A 19389-nucleotide genomic window follows, 5' to 3' on the forward strand; every position below is an offset into this window, starting at 1 on the left:
AAAAGCAGGTGTTGCAGTCCTAGTATCAGACAAAATAGACTTCAAAACAAAGAAAGTAACAAGAGATAAAGATGGACATTACATAATGATAAAGGTGTCAAACCAACAAGAGGATATAACCATTATAAATATATATTGCACCCAATACAGGAGCACCAACATATGTGAAACAAATACTAACAGAATTAAAGGAGGAAATAGAATGCAATGCATTCATTCAAGGAGACTTCAACACACCATTCGCTCCAAAGGACAGATCCACCAGACAGAAAATAAGTAAGGACACAGAAGCACTGAACAACACACTAGAACAGATGGACTTAACAGATATCTACAGAACTCTACATCCAAAAACAGCAGGATATACATTCTTCTCAAGTGCACATGGAACATTCTCCAAAATAGACCACATAATAGGCCACAAAAAGAGCCTTGGTAAATTCAAAAAGATTGAAATTCTACCAAGCAACATATCAGACAACAAAGGCATAAAACTAGAAATAAATTGTACAAAGAAAACAAAAAGGCTCACAAACACATGGAGGCTTAACAACATGCTTCTAAATAATCAATGGATCAATGACCAAATTAAAACACAGATGAAGCAATACATGGAGACAAATGACACAGACAGCATAAAGCTTCAACTTCTGTGGGACACAGTGAAGGCAATTGTAAGGGGAAAGTATATAGCAATCCAAGCCTATCTAAAGAAGGAACAGCATTCCCAAATGAATAGTCTAAAGTCACAATTATTGAAACTGGAAAAAGAAGAACAAATGAGGCCCAAAGTCAGCAGAAGGAAGGACATAATAAAGATAAGAGAAGAAATAAATAAACTTGAGAACTATAAAACAGTAGAAAAAAATCAATGAAAGCAAGAGCTGGTTCTTTGAAAAAAATAAGCAAAATACATAAGCCCCTAGCCAGACTTATTAAGAGAAAAAGAGAATCCACGCACATCAACAGAATCAGAAATGAGAAAGGAAAAATCACTATGGACCCCACAGAAATACAAAGCATTGTTAGAGAATCCCATAAAAATCTACATGCTATGAAGCCGGAAAACCCAGAAGAAATGGACAACTTCCTAGAAAAATACAACCTTCCAAGACTGACCAAGGAAGAAACAGAAAATCTAAACAGACCAATTACCAGCAAAGAAATTGAATCGGTAATCAAAAAACTACCCAAGAACAAAATGCCATGCCCAGATGGATTCACTGCTGAATTTTACCAGACATAGAGTGAAGACATAATACCCATTCTCCTTAAAGTTTTCCAAAAAATAGAAGAGGAGGGAATACTTCCAAAGTCATTCTATGAAGGCAGCATCACTCTAATACCAAAACCAGGCAAAGACCCCACCAAAAAAGAAAATTACAGACTAATATCCCTGATGAACATAGATGCAAAAATACTCAACAAAATATTAGCAAACTGAGTTCAAAAATGCATCAAGAGGATCATACACCATGATGAAGTGGGATTCATCTCAGGGATGCAAGGATAGTACAACATTCGAAAATCCATCAACATCATCCATCACATCAACAAAAGGAAGGACAGAAACCACATGATCATTTCCACTGATGCTGAAAAAGCATTTGACAAAATTTAACATCCATTCATGATAAAAACTCACAACAAAATGGGTAAAGCGGGCAAGTACCTCAACATAACAAAGGCCATATATGATAAACCCACAGCCAACATCATACTTAACAGCAAGAAGTTGAAAGCTTTTCCTCTAAGATTGGGAACAAGACAGGGATGCCCACTCTCCTCACTGTAATTCAATATAGTACTGGAGGTCCTAGCCACAATAATCAGACAAAAACAAAGAAATACAAGGAATCCAGATTGGTAAAGAGGAAGTCAAGCTGTCACTATTTGAAGATGACATGATATTGTATATAAAAAACCCTAAAGAATCCATTCCAAAACTATTAGAATATCTGAATTCAGCAAAGTTGCAGGATACAGAATTAATACACAGAAATCTGTTGCTTTCCTATACACTAACAATGAATTAACAGAAAGAGAAATCACGAAAACAATTCCATTCACAATTGCATCAAAAAGAATAAAATACCTAGCAATAAACCTAACCAAGGAAGTGAAAGACCTATACCCTGAGAACTACATGACACTCCTAAAAGAAACTAAAGAGGACACTAACAAATGGAAACTCATCCCATGCTCTTGGCTAGGAAGAATTAATATTGTCAAAATAGCCAACCTGCCTAAAGTAATCTACAGATTCAATGCAATGCCTATCAAAATACCAACTACATTGTTCAACGAACTGGAACAAATCGTTTTAAAATTCATATGGAACCACAAAAGACCCCAAATAGCCAAAGCAATCCTGAGAAGGAAGAATAAAGCGGGGGCCATTTCTCTTCCTAACTTCAAGCTCTACTACAAAGCCACAGTTATCAAGACAATTTGGTACTGGCAAAAGAACAGAGCCATAGACCAGTGGAACAGAATAGAGGGTTCAGATATTAATCCAAACATATACGGTCAATTAATATATGATAAAGGACCCATGGACATGCAATGGGGAAATGACAGCTTCTTCAACAGCTGGTGTTGGCAAAACTGGACAGCTACATGTAAGAGAATGAAACTGGATCATTGTCTAACTCCATACACAAAAGTAAATTCAAAATGGATCAGAGACCTGAATGTAAGTCATGAAACCATAAAACTCTTGGAGGAAAACATAGGCAAAAATCTCTTGGACATAAACATGAGTGACCTATTCATGAACATATCTCTCCAGGCAAGGGAAACAAAAGCAAAAATGAACAAGTGGGACTATATCAAGCTGAAAAGCTTCTGTACAGCAAAGGACACCAAGAGAACAAAAAGGTGTCCTACAGTAAGGGAGAATATATTCATAAATGACAGACCCAATAAAGGGTTGACATTCAAAACATATAAAGAGCTCACACACCTCAACAAACAAAAAGCAAAAAAATCCAATTAAAAAATGGGCAGAGGAGTTGAACAGACAGTTCTCCAAAGAAGAAATTCAGATGGCCAACAGACACATGAAAAGATGCTCCACATTGCTAGTCGTCAGAGAAATGCAAATTAAAACCACATGAGATATCACCCCACACCAGTAAGGATCACCACCATCCAAAAGACAAACAACAAGAAATGTTGGAGAGGTTTTGGAGAAAAGGGAACCCTTTTACACTACTGGTGGTAATGGTAAACTAGTTCAACCATCGTGGAGAGCAGTACGGAGGTTCCTCAAAAAGCTAAAAATAGATATACCATTTGACCCAGGAATTCCACTTCTAGGAATTTACCCTAAGAATGCAGCAGCCCAGTTTGAAAAAGACAGATGCACCCCTATGTTTATCACAGCACTATTTACAATAGCCAAGAAATAGAAGCAACCTAAGTGTCCATCAGTAGATGAATGGATAAAGAAGATGTGGTACATGTACACCATGGAATATTATTCAGCCATAAGAAGAAAACAAATCCTACCATTTGCAACAACATGGATGGAGCTAGAGGGTATAATGCTCTGTGAAATAAGCCAGGCAGAGAAAGACAAATACCACATGATTTCACTCATATGTGGAGTATAAGAACAAAGAAAAAACTGACGTAACAAAAGAACAGCAGAAGCACAGAACCCAAGAATGGACTAACAGTTACCAAAGGGAAAGGGATTGGGGAGGATGGGTGGGAAGGGAGAAATAAGGGGGGGGGGAGAAAGAGGGCATTATGATTAGCATATATAATGTTGGGGGGGCACACAGGGAGGGCTGTGCAACACAGAGAAGACAAGTAGTGATTCTACAGCATCTTACTACGCTGATGGACAGTGACTGTAATGGGGTTTGTGGGGGGGACTTGGTGATGGGGGCAGTCTAGTAAACATAATGTTCCTCATGTAACTGTAGATTAATTATACCAAAATAAAAAATAAATAAATAATAAAGTATATATATATATATATATATAAGGTAGAAGAACAAAATGCGTTGTGCCTTTTCTCCTGCCAACCACAGACAGACAGAACCTGGGCACTGGAGTTGAACCAGCACAGGGGATTGAGGTTAAATAAAGCCACCAATCAAATAAATTACAGTGAGTCATTTACCTAACCTTCCTGAGTTATCCCCAAACTTTCTTACACTCAGTAGATTTTTAAAAATTAACTGTTCCCTACTTGTCCTTCAGTGTAATGAAAGGGCCACAATGTTCAATTGGGCCTCATGTCATTTCAGGAGGTTCATTTTCCTGACAATTCTGGTTTTCATGAAAGATAATCCATAAAAAAGGGTTCTCTGACCCTGCTCCAGTTCAGTCATGGAAATAATGGTTCTTGTTTTTCATGAAACCATAAAAAAAAATGAATCAATAACTTTCATAAGGTTATTTTAGAGTTCAATTCTCTCCCCAGTGCCCTTCTTCAGACAGCCAAGATAAACAATACCTTCTTCATTTGGTCTCATTTTAGAGTTCATGTAAAGCTCCTCATCCAGCTTCAAAGAGAATGGAGAAGACACTTATTGTTAAGAAAATGTCTTTATATTTACATTAAACTCTCAGGAGGAGCAAATAAAATTCAGCACCCAATATAAGAGAAAATTGCAAACAATTTCCTGTTTGAGTCCTATTTCAAATACTTGCTCTATATATAACACCAGCTTACAGAAATGATTGTATTCAATACTAAAGACGTAGGTCATTTCCCATTTCAGCACCCTGGAATGGTTAGCTTGTAGCTGATCTCCTCCTTCTGTTGTCTTAAAATGAACCAGAAGGCATCAGCTATAAGAATATCAGCCTGGCTATGGAAACAACAGCATGAATCACATGTGAAGAGATAGCTGTTATATATAACTGAAAATGTCTTTGTTCGGTTGGCTGACAAGAAATCCTGAACCGTGTGGCCAGTTAGCATCGTGTTCTTGTACATGTCTTAGAATCAGGTGGCACCATGGGTGGAGGCAGGGACAGGAAAGGGAACAAGCTACTGCCAAGTGCCAGGCTTCTCCGAGCCCTCCACACACTCATCATCTCACTGCTCCTCCCAGCATCTTGTGAACAAAGGCATCAGTACCCTTACTTTATAAATGAGGGACTAGGGTGTGAGAAGGCTCCATGAATAGTCCAGAGCACATTTAGTAATGGGTAGATCTGGGATTCAAACCCATTCTTTTTCTTCTATGCTATATAATTTGCATAAAATATCAATTACAATGGATGCCTTCTATGGTACAGCAGTCTTAACCACTTCAAATCACTCGTACTTCTATTTTGTCACTTTAAGAGGCCAAGAAGGTGAGGCACACTAGGGCTGTGCTGCCAAATTACAGAGGAGAGGACTGTGACTCTAAGTTACTTACCTGCCCCCCATATTCCCCACACCTGCAGAGCACATGCCCACCCTTCTTAATCCAGCTTCCGCGCATCCTCCAGGTGTCAGCTGAAATACTACATCCTCAGGGAGACCCTCACTGCCTCCTTGACTAAGTCAATAGTTCCCTGCCTTGAGTTCCCAAAGCTCCCCCTGTTTCCACAAAGCCAGACTTATTCCTCCAAGTTCTGTTTTGCACAGAAAAGAGAAAAGAAAGAGGGCACCTTCTGGGTACCAGATTCTCTGGCACATTCACATCTTTTGTTTTTCCTTCTGAAATATTTTGAGATAGATACTACCATCATCCCCATGTTACAGGTGAGGAAATCAAGGTTCAGAGAGGTTAGAAAATATTCCAAAGCTTGTAAGTAATGGTATTTCTATTTGAATCAGTGTCCACTTGATTTTGAAGCTTATGTTTTCCCCACCATAGCCACCCCTGTACTCACGGCTCTGGCCTATGAACACAAGGTCACATGAAGCAGAAATGCCAGCAGACTGGGAAAGCTTGGGCTCAAACACCAACTCAATTTCTCTCTAGCTTTGGGACTTTGGACAAATCTCTTAGATTTTTTGAGTCTCCATATCCTAATATATAACTTAAGGATAAGATAGGACCAAATAGGGTGATGGTAAAGATGAAATAAACTAATGTACTTATTAGCACAGTGACCGGTGCATAGGAAGCACTCGGTACATGTGAGCTCTGAGTTTGGTTACTTGCCACAGTCTTAACCAGCTGATCCCATGATCAGCTTTCTGTGGGAGTAGTTGCAGCATTTAGAGCTTTACAACATCCCTCCTGGAACCTCCAGTTTCCGAGATAAGGGGAAATTAACTTTTTCCCACAGTTTAAATGTTAACAAAATATTCAACTATAGAGTGCAATGGAAATTATATGCTTAGATTAGTATACAAAAAAAAAAAGAGAGAGAGAGAGAAGAAGCTCTTCAAATACAGAATAAAACTAAATGCCCAGTGAATGTGCTTCACCTTCCAAATTCTGAAACAATGGAAACACAGGCTTAGCTATGCAGCTCTTCTACATTTTATATCCAGCTTCCCATTTGTTCTAACACAATACTGTTATAGTGAAAGATCCTAAAAGCACCCCAATAACAAAATAACCCACATAAATTTCTAGAGATGTTAACCACAGAAAAAGTTTTATAGTGAATAAAAAGTCTGTCTCATAATTCCAGTTCAAGTAATCCAGATGCTAGGGAGACTCCAGTACAGCTTAAGCGTATAATTGCATTTTTTTCCTCTAACAATTCAGTTCTCAAAGACTTCATTTCATATTCCTGTGGCAAACGGAGAAAAAAAAATTAAACATTCAAAACGTTTGCACATAAAATTAAATTATAGCTGTACCATTATCTCTCATATTAAAATTATTTATTTTCTTGTCTTTCTCTCCTACTAAATCATTATCATTCATTTTGTAATTAGTTGTTTATTTGTCTAAACAGCAATTTCCATATATAGAGATAGGTAGCTTCATATCCTCATAACAACTAAACATAGCAGGTATTTATAATATTTTTCACTAAGTTAATGAATGGCTAGGGGCATGGATGGAGGGATGGATGCATGGATATTCTCAGTTTTGAATAATTGCTATTTTTGTGATGTAATTGGTAAAAAGTCAAATATACAGACAACAGTGCTTCACTCTCCATGCTGCCCTGTAAGAGCCTTGCAGCTGCAGTAGCCATTTTCAAAATGCACTGCTTGAGATCCTGCCTTGTAAACTTCAGTCTCAGTCAAGACCTTTGCTCTAAAAGACTCCTCTATTTCTGCTGGATGCCAGGCTCACCTGCCTGATGCTACTGTGTTCCAGCATGCCATACCATCTGAAGCTCTGCAGTCCAACCTCAATCCCTAATTTTTTCTGTAGCCAACCTATTAGCAGTTGGCCTAGTTAAATTAGTCATCCAGTAAATGGTTGGGAGTTGTACTGACGATCACATTAAACCAAGTAAAGCCATATCCAACTACCTTTTCAGGCCTAGCCAAGCCCTCAGTCAAAGACTTCACGGCTGGTGAGGCAGCCTCATTATTTAAGTTAAAACAGGCTCCTAAACAGAGGCTATGCTACCACAAGAGGAATTTAAAAATTTTTTTTGAAGACTCAAGGTTGAGGTACTACTAGCATTTAATGGATAGGAATCAAACAGTCCACATGTCATGTAATAAACACGCCACCCCTGCACAAAGAAAAATTATCCCACTTTCACATGACTTGCAAATCTCCCACCAAAAATTCATGCCAATGAGAAACCTGGTTATAATTATTTCAGTATATATCTTCATTCTGTTTTACATATAAACACAAAGAATTTACTGAGTGGTAATAATATATACACTGAATTTTCCAGGAACATATTACTATGCAACTCAAGGAAAGATTATACTTTATTTTGTTTGTAACTTTATAAAGCTAACAAAAGACAATGAAAACATCTTTGGAGATTTTTAAATAGCTATGAATATTTCATCAGATAACCAATTATCACAAACATAATTTTAAAGTCTCAAATAGAAAAATACAAACAAATGAGATTATCATTGCTTAACTGTATGCTGGGTATAGCTCAAAAAAATATTAGTAAACAAGAAGACAGGTCAACAGAAATATCCAAACTCAAGGGCAAAGACCAAAAAGTATAGAAAACATAGAAAAGAGCCCAGGAGACACATGGAACATGTTGCAATGTTTAACACATGGGCAATTATGTTCTGAGAAGAAATGATAGAAAATAGATGCAAACAAATTTTTGAAGAATTAATAGCCAAGAGTGTTCTAAAGCAGAAAAAAAATCAAGCCATAGATTCAAGAAGTGCTATGAATATCTAGCAGAATAAATACAAAGAAAACAGACCTGAGCACATCAGAGTAAGACTACTAAAAACCAACAGCAAAGAGAAAAATCTTTTTTTCCCCAACCTTTCCTTATTCTCAGTCACTGGCAACCACTCTTCCATTCTGCTTCTGTGGGTTTGCCGTTTGTTTCCTTAGATTCCACATATAAGTGATACCATCCAGTATTTGTCTTCCTCTTTGGCCTACTTCACCCAGCATAACGTCCTGCAGCTTCATCCATGTTCTTCACAAATGACAGGATTTCCTTCTTTTTTAAGGCTGAATAATATCCCACTGTATATTATTACCACATTTTCTTTATCTATTCATCCACTGAGGTTGTTTCCATGGAGAAAAACTGTAAAAGCCATAGAAAGGTAGGGGATACATTCAAGAAAGAGCACTAAACCTGACAGCTAACTTCTCCACACATGAACACAAACAATGAAAGTCAGAAAACAAATTTTTAAGTGATAAATGAAAACAATCACCAGCTTAGAGTTCTATACCCTGAAAAAAATATCCTTCAAAAATGAAAGTGAAATCAATATTTAAAAAATAATAATTGAGGATTTGTCACCTGCAGATCTGCAGAATTTTAAAAAAAACTAAAGGTAATTACTCAGGAAAAAAGAAAATGATTCTAGATGGGAACAGTGGGAAGGAATGTAGAGTAATGGAAAGGGCAAATATGTGGGTAAATCTAAAAAGAGAATGTACAAAACAAAAATAATAACATCTTATGGGATTTAAAATACATGTAAATATAAAATGCATAATAACAATAACACAAAAGACAGTAGGGAGTAAATAAAACTAAAGTGTACCAAGGTTCTTGTACTAGTTGGAAAGAGGTAAATAAATGATTAATACATGTTGTAACTTCTAGGATAATGCCTAAAGGAATAGTAAAGACATGTATAATTAACCAGTTAGTTGATGGGGAAATTAAATATTTAAAAAATTTCACTGATCCAAAAGAAGAGAGAAAAAAGAAACATAGGAGTGACAAATAGAAAACAAACAATAATATAGTAAATATAAACCTTAAAATAGAAACAATTACACTGAATGGCAATCTTAGAAGATAAAGATAGTCACAGTGGATAAAAACCGGGCAGTGGATCTAATGACATTGAGAGCCATTATTATAAAGTACTGCCTGAACGTCTCACAGATAAAATGCCAGTATGTGTGTGTGTGTGTGTGTGTGTGTGTGAATGTATTTATACTCTGCCTCACTCAATATAGGATTTCAGAAACTAAATCCTTCAAGAATTCAAGTCACTAAAAATTTATTGAGGATCTACCATTGTGCTAAGCAACATGAGAAATACAGAAAAATACAACCCAAATCAGATGCAGAAGAATACATTTGCCCTTGAAATTTAAAGGCAGTTGAAGAAGGTAGCCTTTTAAAACAACTAGGGAACAAAGAAAAAGAACCGTTGGAGAGAACCTGGCATGGAAAAAGAGCCCTGGACTAGGAGTCACCGCCTGCCTTTACCAAGCTGGGTTCACTAGATAATTCTGTTGCCTGGACCTTGGGTTCCTCCTCCATAAAATTTAGAGATTAGAGCACACTGTAGATAAACTAGAGATGGATTTTGGAGTCACACAACTCTGGGTTAGACTCTAGCTTCCTGCCCTAATTGTACAGAAACTTAAGCAACATAATTATCCTAACTGAGCCTCAGTTTCTTTTTATGTAAAAAGAATAAAAATCAATCTTGGAGGATAAAATAAATAACACATTTGCAATTTCTGACCACACTATCCAGCACTTAAAGGGTAGACCAGAGGCTCTCAGTTCCCCATCCTAGACCTTTCGTGTACTCCAGATAAATCTCTAGATAACCTGTTTCTCAGATCATCACTGTATACCCCTGTGCAGAATTTATAAAGGACTTCATCATCTGCCAGCTTTTTCTCATTGTGCATTTTATGTGTGCATGGTCATCAGTATACAACCATTCCTAGTGTGCATGCGAGAAAGCTTACTTTTCAAAGTATGATACAGTAGAGATAAATGTTTTTAAAATATCATACAACTTACCAAACCACATTTAATAACGTCCCCTTTAAAATGTCATTATGCAAGTTACATGTCCACACAATATTCACAGCTAGCATTTACTAACCAACTACTACATACATGTATTACACCTATGTGTATATGTACATATACACATATGCATATATTATAGGTATGTATATATGTACACCCATGCTACATGCATATACATATTACAAATGTGTGTATATATGTTATGTATTTATATGTGACATTTAATCCTTATAACAAATCTTATGAATTACTTAATGTTGCTTCCATTAAAGAAATTATATGCTCAGTTATCATTTAACTGGGAAGGCCAGGATTTGAAGCCAGCACCACTTGATTTCAAAAACAATGCTCTTTCAGTTGAAAAATGATGGTTCTGGAGAGAAGAGCTCTCAACAGGTTTGGGCATAACTGATCCATAAACCTAACTGACTTTGGCTGCTGTTATCACCTACATCCCATCTTGTGGCAGCTGGCAAGGATTTCTGGGAGGGAGGGAATCAAGGACCAACACTGGTAGCCAGCCTTCCTCAGCGACCTTACTTTCAGTATCTTACTCAAGACCTTAAGCTTTTAGGGAAACAAAATCAGTTTCCTCCTCTGGAAGTATTTGAGAAAGAGTTCTATAAAGACATGTGGTATGATAAAATAATAAAAATACAGTAACAAAACTGTACTAGACAACACTGCTCAAATCAACCTTCTTAATCTTGGCAAATGAGGAGAGTATAATAATTACATAGCTGTTGCTATTTCCATTTCCTGGGTCCATAGTGGAAATATTCTTCCAAATTTCTAAGTCAGAGATGGTAAACAGGTTTTATCACATATGCCAGCTCTGGAAATAGCTGTGTAAAATGCTGTGTTGAGGAGGACTCTGAATCTCTGTCCAGGCAGGTGGAGTGAGAAAGATGACTATTACCTGCCATGGGGTCAGGGTTAAGCTATGGGGCACAGGGGAAGTTAACCTGCGCCATATGTTACCACATGCCAGTACTACATAATCTATTTCAAAATACTGTTCACCACTGTTACTTGATTCATGAATGTCAGCAGGAAAAAAAGTAAAAAAAGGAAAGATAAGAAAGAAAGTTGGCTGGGCCAAAACTACTGAGAAGAACATCTTTAATGACAAACTCATCAACTACATTTTATTTTCCTTATTTTTCCATTAAGCTAGTCAACTCTTTCCAGAAATATAAATCTTTCCTCATTTACAACTAGTTCACAAAATGGGCTCTGTTCTGCATCAGCTACTGCTCCCACAGATGCACTGGCACAAGCCACAACTGGCATAGGAGGTTAGCATCTTCACCTCTGGGAACATGGATCCCACCCTCATTCCAAACCAAGAGGAAATTAACTGCCAGCTCTGATGAGAATGACATATTGACTAAGTACTTAGACTCACCAATCCACTCCCGCAGTCGGCAAAATACACAGTGGTTGTATTCTCCAAGAACATAAGAATGCTTGATTAGATCTGCTTCAAGCCTCACTGTTTGCCAGGAAGCCACTGAAGAGAAGCAGGTATCGGGTGTCTCCGAGGAAGACCCTCCCAGGGCTCAATGTGAAATCCAGAGGCAGAACCCAGAGCAATTACACTTCTGGTACAATTACCAGTGTCACCCACTCCCTGCCAACTGAGGAGACTTGGCAGCTGAATAATACAGCTTTCATTTTACATTTCCACTCCAATTAGCCGAAAGTACTAGTCAATTGGCTGAATAAAACAAAATGCGATGGAAATTGAAAGGCCTCTATGTGGTTTACAGAGCTGTGCCTTGAGAACAATGATAAGATGAAAGGGACTGAAAAGAGGATTAGGGGACCCACCGCAACAAAAGGGCAGGCTGCAGACAGCCCACAGGTGGGATGTATGGCTTAAATGGTGCACTGGAGATATTTAAGCTTAACATCCGTCCCACCTATTGTTTGTTTGACTAATGGCTAGTGAATTAAATTGCTGCCCCTGCGCGGTCTGGCAGGGACTTACTAACAACGCACAGTAGACATGCAAAAGCTCCTGAGAACTTTTAGCCTCTCCCATCCTGCCACACAATCAACGTTTAAGAGAAATTACCAAACTGAGTGCAAAGTCCCACTAGTGCTTGAAAGCTGTTAAAGATAGAGGAGACAATGGGTTCCTGAGGGGCTCAGAATCTCCTCAGTGAGAAGAAATGCAGCTAACAAGGAAAACATAGTGGACAGCATGGAGGCGCAAGCAGGGGGGTCAGTAACTTTGACTAACTGAACCATTAGATAAACCTGCTGACCAGTGCCAGAATCCTAGGTGAATTGCACAGAGGGGTTCTAATAGAATCCAAAGAGTCCTCACAAGTTCTGGCTGGATAATGCCAATAACTTTTCCAGAGCTGAGAAGAATCTGCCAGTACCTCAGGCCCAGTAATAAACCAGACTGAACCCAGGCAAGGCTCCACAGCCTACCCTGCTTTCCCATATCCTCCCAGAGCTTATAGGAGGCTAATGACAGCCCTCGTAAACAGCCTGGGAGAGTTCTGTCTGGCCCCACTGCGGAAGAGCCTGAAATTTCCAGCACCCTTTGGGAAAATGATTCCATTAAAGACAGAGCACACATTATAATTTGTTGCCTGGGCTTCATTCAAAACATACTATTTCAGCCCTTATCCATTTTTGGCCCTGTGACTGACATTTAATATGGACTGAAGGGGTTTTATGATCTTGTCCTAAAGCTGAATGTCAAATGTATGAAAGAGGAGCTCATTTGCAAATCAGGGTTGGGCACCCTCTTCTTAGTGGTTCAGTATCTCACGTAGAACAACATGTCCACGAACCACATTGTTCAAATACACTGAGTGGTTCAACCTGGACCCATTCTAAAGGTGGGCGGATGGTAAGTCCTGCAATGCCAAGAAAGAAATGAGGCTTGGCAAGGATAAATGTATATCTGTACAAAATGATAACAGAATTTTAGGACTGAGGGTTCTTTCCAAGGCACACAAAATATTTAGTTAAGCAGACAACTTTTACAAAAGCAGTAAATTGCATCCTATTTAGATGATCTACATAAAGAAAGATGGAACACAGGTAGATTTTGTAAGTTTCTAATACAGATGCAAAAATACCCTCTGGTAATTCCACTTCAACTGTCAATTAATCAGCCCAGAAGTTGTTTATCACATTAACTATGTATACATATAAGGATTTGTTAGAGAGAGGGGGAAAATAAATCTCAAAATACTATCAGAGACCACTAAGGAAATTTGGTATTTTTAATCTTTATAATATATTTGATATTCTCATTTTTAAATTAAAAGAAGATGGCTGGACACATTTTTATAATAAATATGTGCTAATTTCTTTAAAGAAAAGAAAAAAATGCTACTAGTATCCTTGAAATTTCTGAATAGTCTACATACCTAACAAGCTGAGATGAGCTCCTATATAAAATGGCTGGAAAAAGAAAGCAGATAAAATCAATGAATACACTGATCTCATACCTTCAGATTAGATGATTTACTGTCTGAACTGGCTTTGATATCTTCCTGTTTGGCTCTTCCCTTAATGCAGTCAGACTATACCAAACAAAAGAAGTAGCTAAAAATTTCCTCCATTTGGCTCCTGAAAAAAATACCTTTTCCACAAGAAAAATCGCCACTATAGTTAAGGACAGGATCATGGCTATTTACATAGTAAATAACATATTTTCTGAGAATTGCCTAAGAGATACCTCAACTTAGATTTTGTGGGCCATTTGGTATCTGTCCTGAGAACTCAATTCAACTTTGTCAATATGGCAAAGAAACAGCCATAGACATATGTAAGTGAATGAGTAGGCTGTGTTCCAATAAAACTTTACTTTTATGGGCACTAATACATCATTTTCAAGAAATAATTTTCTTCTGATTTTTCAACGATTTAAAAACTAAGAACCCATTTCTTAGCTGGCCAGCCATAGACTGGATTGGTCCCGCAAGCTAGAGCTGGCCAGCATCTGACCTACTGCATCAAAAAAGAAAAGGAAAGAACTGAACAAAATAGACACTTTATAATTTCAGGGGAATCAATGAAAGAAGGTGTTCATGGTTCTACAGTCAAGTAGCACCTTCTGGTCAATTTGGAGTTAATAACATGACAGGATTCTTCAAAAAGTTAATCATCTACTCCAACCCACATCACTCCTGTCCCTTGACTCTTGAGCCTGCTGATAAAATTCTAGCCATTTTTCTTGTCCTTGAGCTATGCTAGAGATATGCGATGAGCAAGACTGTCATCCCCACTGTCAGTGAGAATGATGGGCCGTCATTACCTGATTCCAGACGGCAAAGAAAAATGTTAGTGCTTGGATACCTGCCTATCACAAAGCAAAGCAACTCATTTTCTGCAGAGAACACAAAAGGAACTAACTTCTGCCAATGGAAAGAGTCTTCCATGCAATTTATTATCTACAGAGTGGCAACAAAAACAGGCCCAACAAAATGTTACACTACAAATTTGTAGTAGCAAGGCAATTGCTTATCCTGACACCTCGAGTAAACCCTAGAGAATGGTCGACCTTCTCAACAAAGTTGATTATTGTTTCTCAAGGATGAAACAGGTATCTCACAAATATATTTGAAATCCAACATGTTATTTAGATGCCTAATCAACCCGACCTGGCAGGTGGCTCTTTTAAAAGCTTTTTTAAAATGTTTCTGTTTAGTAGCATATATTACTTGTCCTAGAAGCTGGCTGATAGCAACATTAACCACGATCAGTTGTTGCTAGGTCTAGAAAAAAAGCAATTAGGAAATATATTATTTGTGTTTCTACTTCCACTATTTATAAGGAGGTAATACATTTTTTGTTTGTTTAAAAAAAGGCTTAATGTTCTGATTTTCTCAAACAATGGCTTGCTGGTGTGAAGTAAAACATCTCATGAAAATTCAAATAGAACTCTTTTGCTAATAGACAAAAATGGCCTTAAATGAAGTAGAACTTCATTCTTAAACAAATAAGCAATTTATCCCAAAAACAGATGTTTAAACAGGGCCACAATTCAGGGATACATTAATTGTTCTTCCCTAAAAAGAACATCAAATATCATTTGGTTCACAGCATGAAAAAAATAAAATCATCTGTAAATTGAGAAAGAAAAGTCAGTGAAAGAATGCAATTATCCGACAAGCACCTCCTGGATTATATCTGGAGCTGAAATCCCAGTTAAAGAAAATGAATCCTGAAATAGACAACAATGTTTCTTCTGTAAGGATAGAAAGGTATGTGTCTTTTGTAGTTTACAAGCTCTGTTTGTGAATTGAAAGGATTAGGAACTCATTCCTAATGGCCATTTCCTAAGAAATTTCACATTTTACATTTGGAAAATCATACAGAGAGAAGGCAGAGTTCAGAAAGTGTTGGGGCAAGTAATCTACGTGTCACCTTCTCTTTTACCCTGACAGCTAGCTGGTTTCCCATCCCTTACGCCAGGACAAGGGAGGCAAGAGGATTGCTCTGGGTTGAGAGGGGCTCAGGGCCATTATTTGTTTCAAAAATCTCAGGTGGAAGACTGGTTTGACTAATTCTGGGGTTAACCCCTATAATTTCAAGAGCAGAGTCAAAATGACACTGGGTTCAAAGATTTTTCTGGAGTAAATCTTTTAGATCTGCCCTAGACAGATCCAAGAGTTAAACCAAAATTCAGGTTTCAACCAAGACAACCAAAAAATATGCACTTGGCTATCAGTCCCCTCATAATCTATTTGGTGTCACTTCTGCCACTGTCCAGCCCAGCTTGGTGCTGCAATTTTCAGATAATGAACTGTGCTAGACAGGAGAAAGTATAGTTCACTCTTCTCCAATTCAGAATAGAATGAACAAATCATACCATATGTAAGCATAATTTCAGATAAACTCAAAACTTAGCCCTTTATGAACAAAAGGTGAGTTTTAGGGCAGCATAGAAAACTGCATTTTGAATATAGATCTTTCTAAGACTGTTCCCTTCTCCCTGTGTGTATTCTCCAAAATAAAGTTTCTGAGGGGTCAAAAGGAAGTGACCAAGATGGACAGGATATCGTATTTCATTCTATGAAATATTATCTTAAATGCTTACAACTTTTGTTTTGATGTGTGCCTGTAAGAGACAAAGAGCATTTTTGGTGCATGAGTGAGAAAGGATAGGAGCCTGCAATAGCTGTTGTCCAATGACTGATGCTGAGAATCTGACAGCACCAGGTATTACTTATAAAAACAGCACCAATAGATTCAGCAAACCTTGAGGAATTGCCTTCAGAGGTAACAAAATAAACATAGGGACAAGCAGATTAAACATGAGAGATGAGGGAAGCAATCTCTTATCTCCAAACTGAATCTTTACTCTGTTGACATCTTCTTGGCTCCCCTGCCACCTCTGGGATCCAGGCCACCCTCACCTCGCATCTGGGCTGTGGCCCTATCAGCCCTGAGCAGCACCCCCTCCTTCCTGACACACCCCTCAACCATTTTCCCTACAGCAACCAGAGCTAGCTTTTAAAGATGCAAATTAGATGATACCATTCTCAAGTGCAAATATGTCGATGGATTCTCACCGTTTTAACAAAAATCTAAATTCCCTCACATGGCCTGCCAGGCCCCTGAAGTCAGCTGTGGCCTCACCCCTGTATGCTCTCCTGTCCATCCTAGTCATACCGGCCTTCCATCAGCTCCCTGAAAAGGCTGTCCTCTGGCCAGGTGTGTCCTTTCCCTGGCAGGGTCCCCGCCTTCTCCTGACCGGCCTCCTCCCATTCCCATGGATTCACCTCCTTGTCTGTGTCCTTCCTGACCACCCTCTCCAATGCAGGCTCCTATTACTCTCTATCATGGCTCCCTGTTTCCTTTCAGGGCACCAAAAACAAAGGAAATCATTCTCTGTACGTCTGTTCTGCTCCCAAGAAGGTAAGGCTTTATGGCCCAGAACCATGCATGTTCTGTTTACTGGTGAAGCCCCAGTACACAGGACTGTGCATATTTATGGAATGAGAGGATAAATGATGTCCCATTCCTCCTCCTTTCCTTTCTTCTCTCCTATCATAGGGAAGGTCTCCAAGAAATACATCAACCACCAAAGAATATATTCTTAGTTGGCTTAGTTTTCATGAAAACATTCCCTCGTACATGCATCCCTTCACAGATCTGCTTATTTATAGGAAATATGTATTGAGCCCCTACTATATTCAAATCCTGGGAAGAAAGACAGGAAAAGAAATATTGCTTATGTTCGTGTGTTTTAACTAAAAAACAGGTAAATATAGATCTATTAACCCATCCTGGGTTATTTTAAATAGGAACATGGGCTGGACATTTCAAAGAGAAGCAAGTCTGGGATGTATCTAGAGGTCCCAAACCATTTTATGAGCAAAAATAACATTCATCTCCCTTCAACTTAATTTTACTATATGCATGCACGCATTCATTCATTCATTCACTTGTTTAATAAGTGTCTTCATGGTGTCGTAGGCACTATGCCAGTGGCAGGCATAGCAGTGGCAAACCGCAGGGCAGGTCAGGGAGAAAAACTGCCCAGGATTTGAAAGAAATGATCATGTGGCATTATAGTTCCTGCAGTAATCTCAAGGAAGGAGCGTACTCAACCCATGGCAGACTCCGAAAATATAAGGAAGCAACATATACCAGAACAGGAAAATAACTTTTCACCTTAAGGAACATTTTATACATATCCATGTTCACAGTAGCATCATTCACAACAGCCAAAATGTGGAACCCATGTGTATCCATCAAATGAATGGATAAACATAATGTGCTGTATACATACGGTAGAATATCATTCAACCATAAAAAGGAAGGAAATTCTGACAAGTGCCACAACACGGTTGAACCTTGAGGAACTATACTAAATGAAATAAGACAGACGCAAAAGACAAATACTGTGTAACTTCACTTCCTTGAGTATCTAGAAAAATCAAATGAATAGAGACAGAAACTAGAATGTTGGTTGCTGGGCCTGGGGGAAAGGAAAGGGGGAAATTTAGTGTTTAATGGCCACAATTCCAGTTGTGCAAGATGAAAAGAGTTTCATGGACTGGTTACACAATGATGTGAATACAATTAACACTACCAAACTATACACTTAAAAATGATTAAAATGGCAAAATTTATGTTATGTGTAGTTTACCAGTATTAAAAAAAAATAAAATGTCATAGGCCAGGATGAAGCTACACAACACGTCTGACAGATAGCCATTGCATGTGCTCCAAACCTCACTCTTTTCTGCACCTACCTTGATGCCCAACATCCAGAAAGACAGGTTTACAAACTGGCTAGTGATTGACTGCTTCAGAGACAGGGAGAAAAAGAAAGGTACCTCTGGCATCATCCTTAGTATTAGGGAACACAGACTTTGTACCAGGATCATAATAGCTGAGAGATCAGCCTTTGTGCAAAGAAGGCTGTCTCCTTGTTACCTAATTCTTTGACAAGCCCCGTCAGTTCACCAAGGCTGTCGGGATGTGACGGGCTAGTAACACTGTGTGAGGACAAACAAATTAAAATAAGTGGCAAACAAAGGCCAGATAATGGCTCCACAAAGCATATATGGACTCAGCACCTACTGTTTCTCTGAGCTATGAGTGCATAAATTAATCGGTCTTGGCACAAGCAGCTTACTGGGTTGAGGAAAAGTTCTGTAAAATTAAAGCCAGTTTTCACAGGCAGCCTTTCATGAAGTCTGAGAGGCATCTGTGAAGGGTGCTGCTTTTACCAAGATGTCTTGGTAATGGAGGAGTTGCTTTCAAATTCTCCAGCAAAAAAATAAAAAATGGGTAAGGGAGATGGAACAAGATGGGCAAAATATTAATAATTCTTGAAGCCATATGAAGGTTGAATGGGGTTCATTATATTCTCTCTACTTTTGTGTTGACTTCAAATGTGCTGTAATGAAAGTTTATTTTTTAAATGTGTACGTGGCAGAACAATTTATGAGAGTCTTGTGGATGACTTCCAGACAGACACAGAATTTAGATTATTCTGACCCCATCAAGATACTATAAAATTAAGTAGGACGATTCATTACTGATAGAAAGTTATGGTGCCTTTGCCCA

General features: G+C 38.3%; 1 protein-coding gene across 5 annotated transcripts in view; it reads right to left on the reverse strand.

Moving 5' to 3' along the window:
* Positions 1-19389, reverse strand: part of FRAS1 (Fraser extracellular matrix complex subunit 1) — a 445842-nt gene that overhangs the window by 283069 nt on the left and 143384 nt on the right. Inside the window, exon 1 of one of the 5 annotated variants that reach the window (XM_073237417.1) lies at positions 11741-11912. The exons of the other annotated variants lie outside the window; for them this stretch is intronic. Coding sequence (XP_073093518.1) covers positions 11741-11794 — 54 coding nt within the window. The 5' untranslated portion in view covers positions 11795-11912. Of the gene's footprint in view, positions 1-11740; positions 11913-19389 lie in introns of those variants that run through there. 5 annotated transcript variants of the gene reach the window in all.

This window comes from Manis javanica, chromosome 5 (genome assembly GCF_040802235.1).
Source record: "Manis javanica isolate MJ-LG chromosome 5, MJ_LKY, whole genome shotgun sequence".
Lineage (NCBI taxonomy): Eukaryota > Metazoa > Chordata > Mammalia > Pholidota > Manidae > Manis > Manis javanica.